General features: G+C 38.6%; 1 protein-coding gene across 2 annotated transcripts in view; it reads right to left on the reverse strand.

Annotated features, from left to right (window-relative positions):
* LOC115232673 overlaps positions 1-13,301 on the reverse strand; it is a 294,183-nt gene that overhangs the window by 1,632 nt on the left and 279,250 nt on the right. For both annotated transcript variants that reach the window (XM_029802692.2, XM_029802693.2), the window contains exon 6: positions 9,895-9,994. In XM_029802692.2, coding sequence (XP_029658552.1) covers positions 9,895-9,994 — 100 coding nt within the window. The remainder of the gene's footprint in view (positions 1-9,894; positions 9,995-13,301) is intronic.

The following is a 13,301-nucleotide window of genomic DNA, read 5'->3' on the forward strand; positions in this document are numbered from 1 at the left end:
ACGGATCCACACATATAAAGATGCACATCCATACATACAAACATGGTACATTGTTACATAACACACACACACACACATAGACATGCACACACAAGGAGGCAGAGGTGCATATATATACAAACACATGCTTACACACACACATACATAGAATATACACAAACACGGACATACAAGCACATAAATATGCAGGATACGTACATACAGATGCACACACATACATACATATATATACATATGCATACACACATACATACATATATATACATATGCATACACACATACATACATATATATACATATGCATACACACATACATACATATATATATATATACATATGCATACACACATACATACATATATATACATATGCATACACACATACATACATATATATATATACATATGCATACACACATACATACATATATATATATACATATGCATACACACATACATACATATATATATATATACATATGCATACACACATACATACATATATATACATATGCATACACACATACATACATATATATATATATACATATGCATACACACATACATACATATATATACATATGCATACACACATACATACATATATATATATATACATATGCATACACACATACATACATATATATGTATGACCAAAGTTTGAATAAACCTATGTATAATAATGTTTTTCTGTTTTAAACATACATACACACACATATATACATACATACACATGCAAACACACACACACATACATACATGCATGCACAGGCACACACACACACAACACACAACACACACACTGACCCATACACAAGCGCACAAACAAACAAAATGGAACACAGTGTAAATAAGGGACAGTGTCAAGACTATTGAAAAGGTTGCAAGACACCAACGAACATTTTAGGACAATAAAAATAAGGAATAAGTGGAAATTTTACTGGTGAGTGTGTTACATTATAAGGCACAAAAAGAGAATGACTCTCCCCAGACACAACAGAACAGAACAAGAGAAACTAATATACTTTATGCTATCTGTACAACTATTTTAGGAAAGTCAAAATCCATTTAAAGAAGCCATCATATTTTACAAATTGGCAGAGTTGTTAGATGGAGTATCTTTCAGTACTTATACCAGGAACCTGAATTCTGAGTTCAATTCTCATCAAGATCAATTTTGGCCCTTCCTCTTTATGGGATTAATAAAAAAGCTACCAGTCAAAGACAGTGGGCTAGTAAAACCAGCAAAGAATCAGATAGGATACCTTACAGTAATTTATTCCAAATCTTGGAATTCTGAGATCAATTTGAGTGGTAGATTTAATCTGTCACTCACTTTAATACCACCACCTGGTCCCTATATGGGCTTTTAGTAGAGTTCACTGTGTTGCGAGTATTTGGACCAGGCTTCTCTCTTTCCTTCTCACCAGTCTTGGAGGTTTGTAGAAAGTGTTGTGAGCACTGACTTCCGCGCTGACATTCGATTCCCAGACCGGGCGTTGTGAGTGTTTATTGAGCGAAAACACCTAAAAAGCTCCACGAGGCTCCGGCAGGGGATGGTGGTGATCCCTGCTGTACTCTTTCACCACAACTTTCTCTCACTCTTACTTCCTGTTTCTGTTGTACCTGTATTTCAAGGGGCCGGCCTTGTCACTCTCTGTGTCATGCTGAATATCCCCGAGAACTACGTTAAGGGTGCACGTGTCTGTGGAGTGCTCAGCCACTTACACATTAATTTCACGAGCAGGCTGTTCCGTTGATTCGGATCAACCGGAACCCTCATCATCGTAACCGACGGAGTGCTTCCTTCCTTCCTCCCCGATGACAAAGTGATTAAAAAAAAATTTTGCTTGTGGCTGTGTGGTAAGTAGCTTGCTTACCAACCACATGGTTCCGGATTCAGTCCCACTGCGTGGCATCTTGGGCAAGTGTCTTCTGCTATAGCCCCGGGCCGACCAATGCCTTGTGAGTGGATTTGGTAGATGGAAACTGAAAGAAGCTTGTCGTATATATGTATATATATATATATATATGTGTGTGTGTGTGTGTGTGTTTGTGTGTCTGTGTTTGTCCCCCTAGCATTGCTTGACAACCGATGCTGGTGTGTTTACGTCCCCGTCACTTAGCGGTTCGGCAAAAGAGACCGATAGAATAAGTACTGGGCTTACAAAGAATAAGTCCCGTGGTCGATTTGCTCGACTAAAGGCGGTGCTCCAGCATGGCTGCAGTCAAATGACTGAAACAAGTAAAAGAGTAAAAGAGTATAAAAGAGTAACTGCAAAATTAAGAAAGTCTGCAGACTCAGAGCTGAGAGTTGAACTGCAGAATTGAAAGAAAATTGTGTCGAAAAGGAAGATTTATACAAGATCGTTTAAGGAATAAAATAGCTGCAACATAAAACTGAGGCAAGCCATGAAGGAAAAACCTAGACATCATTGTTGTTGAATCTGCTAGAAACAACAAATCACATTCCACCACTTTAGAAAAGGACACGAATATTGCGAATCTGATTTCCTTGCAAAGAGGTAAAAGGTGGTGGTGGTGGTGGTCACAGCTGGAATGTTTTTGATCATAGATCTACTTGATCATGGTTTGTCTTGGGGCTATACTCCAACAACAGTGTTCTGAAGCAATTAAAGTAAACAACCAACTGAAAACAGCAATTGTAGATAATTGTTAGTTTTGTGAATAGAAAGTTTGTTATTTACAATGCTGTTAGCTTTATTTTCTAATATCAGGTTAGAATTATAGAGAAAGAAAGCCTGAAGGTGTCTGAAGTAATTCCTGTCAATTACATTAGAGAAAATAAATGGTCTTTTCTCTAAATTGAAGTCAATAATGATGAAACATAAGGTTTTGTTGTAGACGTTTCTCAAAAATTTTATAATCAATAAGAGATTTGGGAAAATATCTTTAAATGTCCCCTTTAGAAACACAGATGAGATTTCTTTTGTGACAGTATGCACATGTGTAAGTGTGTGTGTGTGTGTGTGTGTGTGTGTGTGTGTGTGTGTGTAATTGTGTGTATTTAGTAAAGTATTTGTGCTTGTGAAAAGAATCTTCAAACTAACCAATTTTGTTGAAACAAAAATAAATTCTGAGTCATATATATGTCAGAGCATGTTTGTGTATTACTGTGTATGGTAAAAACGTATGGTATAGTGTATGACAATGTTTGGTATAGTTATTACTAGCAGCTAAGCCCAGTTTCACCTGGTCTGTTTGGATGATGTGGCTGTGATCATTTTCTGTTGGGTATAATCTATAACAGCGTTTGTCAACCTTATCATTTCATGTCCCCTGTTTCGATTGGAGCCTCAAGCTGTGTGAAAATTTCCTGACCCCACCCTGTCAGAAAACAGCTCCTAAGCAACTGGTTGTTTTAATGGCAGAAGAAAGAGGGAAATTCCATTAGTAAAAGTTTTAATCAATTTTCTCGGTAAGTATGAGGGCTAGGAAAAAAATCCAAACTGCATTACAATCTATGTACCTGTCTCCACGTGTGTTCCATTTTTCACACGAATCCACCCAGCCATTTGGCTGTGAACCTCAAGACAAGAAAGAATACAACGATCGCCCATGTCCAATTTATATTATTGATTAAACAATTTCCCCCCTCACTTTTACACTAATTCCTGACATTCTTCCCCTTCCCCTCTTTCCTACACATACCCCCACCACCACCATCACCACCACATTTTCCCCATGGTACTCTCTCTATTACCAACAAAATATCCTTCCATTATTCTTTAATTTCAGATCTTTCCATCTTAGAAGTTGGCTTTTTAGTGCTGACACCATGAAAAAAAGTACTAAGTACAGTTTATAAGGGGTTGATAAACTGAATCAAGCAGTGACCCTGCAAGGTTTGGATGGGCTCCTTAGTCTGGCTGAGGGTTAACCAGCCTCTAAAATGCTGATACCATGAAAAATGGTACCTCATACACTCTGTAAAGTTGTTGGTGTTCGGAAGAGCATATGTACATAGAAATTATACCAAAACTGAAACATTGGAATATGATGTGGTCCTCCAATTGATTAGATCCTACCCAAATGTCCAATCCATGCCTGTATGGTATGGATGCAAAAATGATGATGAATTTCATACAGTGAAATGGCAGAATTGCCAGAATATCAGTAAAAGAGCCTTGCAGTAATTGTTCCAACTCTTTACATTCCAAATTCAAAACTTACCAAAGATCAATTCTGTCTCTCATCTCTACGCAGTTGATAAAATAAAACACCAGCAAAGCATTGGAGTTGATGCAATTGATTAATCCCTTCCTCTCCATATTGTTGGTATAATGCTTATATTAGAAACAATTGTGTATATACGTATAGCGCAGAGGAGTGGTATTGCCAGCATATTCTGTATATATCAGTGTAATGTCTATTAGTGCTCTTTTCAGTACACTGTGTGTGCGAGAAAGAGAGAGAGAGAGTGTGAGTCCTAGGCTGTTGGCGCTGCATTTGTCTAAATCAATTTTTTTAATCTTTCTTTCCCAATATTCTTATTTTCGGAGTTATTTCTGTTTTTAGACCCCCCACATTATAGTTATCTCTTTTCCAGATTTTTATAGTCGGATAGCTTCACCATTTATTTAAGGAAGATATTGTTGTCAGTTAGAACTGGTACATTGATTAAGAGACATTTGTTCTCCTGATAGTCTGTGACAACCATGTCTAGGACAATATGTCTCCTCATCTGCAATATTTGGCATATCCTAGCTTCTGCTCATTTTCTCATTCTCTGACATTTTCAGGATTATGCATGCATCATTTCTTTCTGCTGTGAGTATTTCATAATGTTGGCATAATTCCCACTGCACAATAACGCTATCAATGCTGCATATATTTTACTCTTTTGGCTGAGACTGAGCTGCCAGAGACAATGTAAATAAATATATATTTTCTCTCCCTCCACAGATTCTGCCGTTACCTATTGTATTCTATTTCATTATTATGTTTTTAGTTCTTTTAAGAGATTTGAGTAATGAGTATTTATCAACAAGACTTCCCTGCCACGATTTGGTAAGGAAGGTCAAGTACTTTCTTTTTCTGTTTGTCTGATAGTAGTGAATGGTCTGTTGTGTAGAATGAAAATTCTTGGTGGTGTCTGAGTACACCACAGTCACCTTCATGATTTTGGGGATCAAACATCCTATGAAGCTGCTTGGGGGTCTGGTCTAGCCAGACCTCCTCAAAGATACAAAGTGGTATGAAGTTGTGTATAGGGTAGCCAGTGTCAACCACAACAGTGAGGGAAGAAGCTATATTCAAATGCCAAGTTCAAATTATACTGGGGTTAAATTTGCTTTTCATCCCTCTGTGGTTGATAGAATAATGTACCAAGGCATATGTTAGGTTCAATTGTTATCAACTAATCTTTTCCCTCAAAGACTGCTGGTCATATGTCCAAATTGGAAACTAGAATTATCATTATTTCAAAAGTAACAAAATTAGAAGAGGTTCTTATAAAATTAAAAACTGAGTATAGATATGTCACTCTACCTTCATCATCATCATCATCATTGTTTAATGTCTGCTTTCCATGCTGGCATGGGTTGGACAGTTTGACTGAGGACTAGCAAGCCAGTAGGCTGCACTAGGCTCCAATCTGATCTGGCAAGGTTTCTACAGCTGGATGCCCTTCCTAATGCCAACCACTCCAAGAGTGTAGTGGGTGCTTTTTACGTGCCACCGGTATGGTAGCCAGTCAGGGACACTGGCATCGAAGACATTCAGATGGTGCTTTTTAGGTGCCACTGGCACAGAAGCCAGTGAGGGGTCACTGACATCGACCATGTTCAGATGGTGCTTTTTACATGCTATTGGCATGGGAGTCAGTCAAGGGGCACTGGCATTGACCACATTCAGGTGGTGCTTTTTATGTGCCACTGCATGGGAGCCGGTCAGGAGACTCTGGCATAAGTTCATATTCCTTTAGAGTCAGTAACCACTGTGCCAATAATGTTCAAAGGTAGACTTAATTAGCTATATATATATCCTCTCCCTAGAAATATGTGGCTTAATGCCAAAATAAAAACGACACAAAATTTTTTCCTGTTAATTTTTTTCATCAATACTCCACTATTTATTAATTTGGTACTAATTTCTTTTCATTTCTGTAATACAAAGCGGACAAAAATCTCCCTGGATAGGGCACTGATCTGTCATAGGTGAAGCTGAAAAATAACAGAAATAAAGCAAAAAAAAAAAAAAAAAATACCGATAACAGTAGGAAAACAAAATCTGAGTAAAAATTTTCATCGAAAATTTCTCTCTATGATGTTTCTGAAGAATCAATTATGGGAGAGGAATAATGTCAAGCAATGGGCTTACCAAAAATCAAAGAAACAAACACACATGCAACACACTGGCACTATACATACACAGCACATACAAATTCACATTTAAACACTATGTAGATTATACACAACACACAAAACATAACACATAGACACATAGAAATAGAAATGATAATTGGTGACAGTGCTGGCAGCGATGATGGAGATGGTACCGGTGATAGTGGTGCTGGTACTAGCAGCACAGCTGGTGGTAATAGTGGTAATGGTGCTAGTAGTAAATAAGTATAGAAATCAATGAAGATAAATTGAGGTGAGAAAAAGAGAAAATGAACTTATCTATCTCTATCTACCTTATCTATCTTATCTATCTTATCTATCTATCTTATCTATCTTATCTATCTTATCTATCTATATATCTATCTATCTTATCTATCTATCTATCTTATCTATCTATCTATCTATCTTATCTATCTCCCTACCTATCTATCTATCTACCTATATATCTACCTATCTATCTTATCTATCTATCTATCTATCTATTTATCTACCTATATATCTTATCTATCTCTCTACCTATCTATCTATCTACCTATATATCTACCTATCTATCTATCTATCTATATATCTACCTATCTATCTATCTATCTATCTATCTATCTATCTATCTATCTATCTACCTGCCTGCCTGCCTGCCTACCTGTCTGCCTGCCTACCTACCTATCTATCTATATCTGTACTCATATATGCATATATATATATACACACATAGATACATACACAAACATACACATACACACATATATTATTATCATTATTATATATATATATATATATGTGTGTGTGTGTGTGTGTGTGTGTGTGCGGAAAGAGAGAAGGTTCGGAATGTAAAGGTAGAATGGTAAGAAAGGAGGGTGGATAACTAAAACCAAGTTTTTTTTTTTGAGTTGTCTGTCAGGTAAATTGATGTTCAGATTAAATATGTCTAAAGTGGCTCACTTATCGCTGCTACCACCACCACTACTACTACCACTACTGTCATCACCACCACCATCACCATTAGTGCCAATATAACTACTACCACTCCTACCTCCACCCTCACCATCTCCACTGCTATTACAGATACCATCATTGCTGCTGCTGCTGCTACTACTACTACTACTTATTACTACTATTACTGACAAGATTAATAATAAAGACACACAGCCAGAAATTAAGATGAAGAATGGAAATGAAATGATAACATTTCTATCTGCCATTGTCTTACACAACTCACAACATTGTTTCAAATCACAACACTGCCTCACATCACAACACTGCTTCACAACACAACACTGCCCCCTCCATTTTACGACATAGTTTCACATCTCACAACTCTGACTGACACATCTCACAAATAATGTCACTCAACTCCTAACACTTCTTTACACAACAAAATTACATCATCATCATCGTTTAACGTCCGTTTTCTGTGCTAGCATGGGTTGGACGATTCAATCAGGGTCTGGGAAGCCAGGAGGCTGCATCATCATTGTTCGACCGTGGTCGAGACAATGGAATTTACCATGCTACGCCAGACTTCACGGTCCATCATGGCATTACGGAGGTCCTGTTGCTGGATGCCTGTATCCCTGGAGATTACATCAGGGTACACCTGGCTCCAGTCTGATCTGGCAGTGTTTCTACAGCTGGATGCCCTTCCTAACGCCAACCACTCTCTAAGTGTAGTGGGTGCTTTTTACGTGCCACCGGCACAGGTGCCAGGGGTGGCTGGTAGCGGCCACGATCGGTTGGTGCTTTTTACGTGCCACTGGCACAGAAGCCAGTCAAGGCGGCGCTGGCATCGGCCATGTTCGGATGGTGCTTTTTACATGCCACCGGCACAGTACATTTTAATACTACCCTATGCATCATGACTGTTCTACAAATCTCACATTACTTTACATAAATATTGCCACAGAAAAAGAAACAACACTAGCATACATACCAACATTGCCTTATACAGCTTACAACACTACCTCACATCCCAGATTTCCTCCCATGTTACCAAAAATTTAACACAAGAACTGTTCTTATAATATTAATGATAATAATAATAATGAAATTATTGTATACAGTGCTCAGGTGCACCACAACTTGTCAAAAGTGCGTATAAAGTATATGCAGTAATGTACAAATGTCTGGGAGGTGAACAGTGTATGAGTTGGATACATGCTTGCGTGTGTATGGAGGGGAGAAAATCAGGTGTAGTGTTGGCGAATCTCAGGAAGCATGGAAGTTTTGAAGGATGCAGTGCTCCAACAACTAACAACTGATGCTGGCAGTTTGTTCCATGCTTCAGCAAAATGAGATACTGTATTTTCTAGCATGCAAGTTGATGTAATATGTAGTGTAAGCATTCAAACATTGTCAATATCTTTCTAGATCTGTTGTATTACACAGGAAACTTTTGGTCCTTCGAAATTGTTTTCAAATACAGGTCAACTGACCTGTTTTGGTTACTCTTTTTACTCTTTTACTTGTTTCAGTCATTTGACTGCCGCCATGCTGGAGCACCGCCTTTAATCGAGCAACTCGACCCCAGGACTTATTCTTTGTATGCCCAGTACTTATTCTATCGGTCTCTTTTGCCGAACCGCTAAGTGACGGGGACGTAAACACACCAGCATCGGTTGTCAAGCAATGCTAGGGGGACAAACACAGACACACAAACATATACACACACATACATATATATATATATATATATATATATATATATATACATATATACGACAGGCTTCTTTCAGTTTCCGTCTACCAAATCCACTCACAAGGCTTTGGTCGGCCCGAGGCTATAGCAGAAAACACTTGCCCACGATGCCACGCAGTGGGACTGAACCCAGAACCATGTGGTTGGTTAGCAAGCTACTTACCACACAGCCACTCCTGGTTGTAAATTTTGTTCTACAAAATTTGACCTGTATGCCAGAAAATATGGTAGTAAGACACCTATGTTATTGTTGTAAGGTGTGGTGAGACTTATCTTTATATATAAAGTCAAGTTGTGTGTCTGTCTCCTACGATTTAGATTCCTAACTACTCCCACATTTTGCGGTGCAGTTTAACCAAAACCGGGTATCTTATAGTCGTGATTCATATGGAGCCCTTCTGGGTATTAGCGCGTGTCTACGATGAGTCTATGATTTTTTTTTAAATTTACCATCATTTTTTTCCATTTTAATGCATTTTTTTCGCTATTATATAAGGAAAGTAACTCTCTAAAAATGTCTACGATGAGTCAACGATTAAAAAAAAAATTTACCATAATTTTTTTTCCATTTTTAATGCATTTTTTTGCTATTTTTTGGCTATAACTCTCTAAAAATGCTTATATAGTTATTTCCCTTACAAACCCGAGCAACGCCGGGCGATACTGCTAGTGTGATATGTAAGGCAGTGTTGTAAAGTGCAATGAAACAGTGTTATGGGATGCAGAGTGGTGGCAATATTGTGAGACATGCGAAGTATGGTGAGGCAATATTGCAAGATGAGCAAGGCAGTGGAGTGGGATATCAAAGGGGTGTGAAGAAAGAGGTGAAGATACTTACGGGTGCCAATCCGGGACATTCGTAGACAGTGTAGTCTCCTTCTTCGTTATCATCTTCAGACTCATCATCTGATGCATCGTGCTTCATTTCTCCATTGGCTCTAAAACGACAACAACAGAAACAAAATTATTGAGTAAAGAAAGAAGCAACCACAAAGATTTATTCTAATGTATGAGTGTGTGTGTGTGTGTCTGGAGCTTGAGTGGCAGCATACTCAAACAACGACAACAACAACAACAACATCATCATAATCATCATCATTATTTAACGTCCGCTTTCCATGCTAGCATGTGTTGGACGATTTTGACTGAGGTCTGGCGAACCAGACTCCAATCTGATCTGGCAGAGTTTCTACAGCTGGATGCCCTTCCTAACGCCAACCACTCCGAGAGTGTGCTGGGTGCTTTTAAAGTGCCACCAGCACAAGGGCCAGTCTGGCAGAACTGGCAACAACCACGCCCAAATGGTGCATTTTATGTGCCACCTGCACAGGAGCCAGTCCAGTGGCACTGGCAACGACACACATAAACATATGCATAACTATACATGCAAACATTTGCACATAAAAACACCAAATATGTATAAATACACATAAACGTGTGCACAAACACACAATATAAGCATTGAATTATATATAAATACACGTACACATTCCTAAATTCACAGATGCAAACACAGCCATATACATTTCTAACTCTAAATGTTGTCAAAGAAAAAAATGGACAAAAGCAATGGAAGATATTGTCAAATTTCCAAAACTTTCTTTTTTACACTCACCTATTGGGTATTTACACATCAATAATTAATGGCCCTTACTCATATATCTGCATCCTAAAATGCCTAAGAAATTCATCTAATGTTTCTTTGTGAAATATCAAAAAGGGTACTGAGATATTCTATTTTCTGTTGTTGCAGAACAAGTGTCTGTAACAAATTGTATAACTTTTGAACACCGATAGCCCAGTTCTTATAACGGAATCTGTAGAGGATTTTGAAAAAAATTCCATACATGGAAACAAAACCTGTAGCTGAGAGGTGTTCAGAATAAACTTAGCAAAGACTAAAGTTTTAGTAAGTAGGAAAGAAGGCAGGACCTTGCTGCTATCAGGGAAACAGCTATATGCTGAAAATAAATAGATATGTTTCTTTATTAGCCACACAGGGCTGCACACAGACAGGACAAAATTACAAGGTAGAGCTTTTCTTTTGGGGGTAAAAGAAGGGGGTTTGGTTTTCAATCAAAAGGGATCGTAAATGGAAAGAAAGAGGACGAAATAAGGGGGGGGGGATATAATTAGAAAAAAAAAGGTGGGGGGAAGGAAAAAAAAATTTGATCAATAGGGATCGTTATCACAGAAATGTCAATAAGAAGTGTAAAGGGAAGGACAGGTGAGGTTTACCCGTGGAAAGAAAAGCCTACGGAAAAGACCACAGTAACCTCGGTCAATGAAGTCATATGTTATATTTCTTTTTTTTTTTTTGCAAATAAAATTAAAAAAATAAATAAATAGATAGAAATTCCCTATGGTGGACCCAGAGTAAACTATTAACATACAAGAGGTATAGTAAAATCAGAGGTAGGCTGGCAGAGAAGAGAGTCTTCATATGCGGTAGATGCACAGGTGAGTTGGTATTTGAAAACTTCTGAAATAAATTCCTTCAAAAACTTGGAAGACTAATGAGTAGTACTTCTTTACTTTTGCCATTGTCACCACCATCATTTCAACCACTATGTTTCCCTGCTTGAATAGGTTAAGCAATATTCATTAAGAAAGATTTTCTATGCCAACCCTTCAAGTGTTTTCAAGTAAGGTAATATTTTTCCAAAGCAGGACATGTTTCCATGGAAAACTGGCAACTAAAGACACCGCCAGTGCAACTGGGATGCTTGTATACAGCTATCATGCGATGTCAAGACAAGCATACACACGCCTACACACACATATTTAATAAGCTTCTTTCAGTTTCCATCAACCAAATCCACTCAGAAAGCTGGGTTATAACAGAAGACACTTGCCCATAGTGCTACACAGTGCTTTTGTACTTAGGAAATGACTTATATCCTTCTCCTTCTGTAGTAGGGCGTGAATTCGTGACTATGATACTGTTATCCAAATATGTATTCAGAAACACAAACTTATACAAACACAAAAATATTAAACACACACCTGTGCACAGCATGCATGTTCAAATCAATAATCTAGAAACAGCAGTCAAAATTCAACTCTGACATGAACAGATACACTGCAGCACGCAAATTTTAGACATACAAAAATAGTAGGAAAGAAGGCAGGACCTTGTTACTATCAGGGAAACAGTTATATGTTGAAAATAAATAGGTAGAAATTCCATATGGTGGTTATACATATGCTGTATACAATAGACATGAATATATATATATATATATCATCATCATCATCATTGTTTAACGTCCGCTTTCCATGCTAGCATGGGTTGGACGGTTTTGACTGAGGGCTGGCGAACCAGATGGCTGCACCAGGCTCCAGTCTTGATCTGGCAGAGTTTCTACAGCTGGATGCCCTTCCTAATGGCAACCACTCCGTGAGCTTCGTGGGTGCTTTTTACGTGCCACCTGTACGGGAGCCAGTCAGGCGGTACTGGCAATGACCTCGCTCGAATCTTTTTACACATGCCACCGACACAGGAGCCAGTGAAGCAACGCTGGTAACGATCACACTCGAACGGTGTCCTTTTACATGTATACACACACACACACACACACACACACACACACACACACACACACACATAAATATAAACATTTAAAATGTACAAAAATATCCCTTGCACACATGGATATATAAAATATATAAAACTATAATCACCTATACACGTGAACATATAGAATATACAGAAACAAATAAAAACCATTCACAGACACACTCTATACACATAAGTATATTTCCGTATACACATACACATTTATATATATGAATACAATATATATATATATATATATGAATACAATCATCATCATCATCGTTTAACGTCCGCTTTCCATGCTAGCATGGGTTGGACTGTTCAACTGGGGTCTGGGGAGCCCGAAGGCTGCACCAGGCCAGTCAGATCTGGCAGTGTTTCTACAGCTGGATGCCCTTCCTAACGCCAACCACTCCGAGAGTGTAGTGGGTGATTTTATGTGCCACCGACACAGGTGCCAGACGAGGCTGGCGAACGGCCACGCTCGGATGGTGTTTTTATGTGCCACCGACACAGGTGCCAGACGAGGCTGGCAGACGGCCACGCTCGGATGGTTTTTTATGTGCCACCGACACAGGTGCCAGACGAGGCTGGCAGACGGCCACGCTCGGATGGTGTTTTTATGTGCCACCGACACAGGTGCCAGACGAGGCTGGCAGACGGCCACGCTCGGACGGTGTTTGTTA

The sequence above is a fragment of the Octopus sinensis genome, linkage group LG2 (assembly GCF_006345805.1).
Source record: "Octopus sinensis linkage group LG2, ASM634580v1, whole genome shotgun sequence".
Taxonomy (NCBI): Eukaryota; Metazoa; Mollusca; class Cephalopoda; order Octopoda; family Octopodidae; genus Octopus; species Octopus sinensis.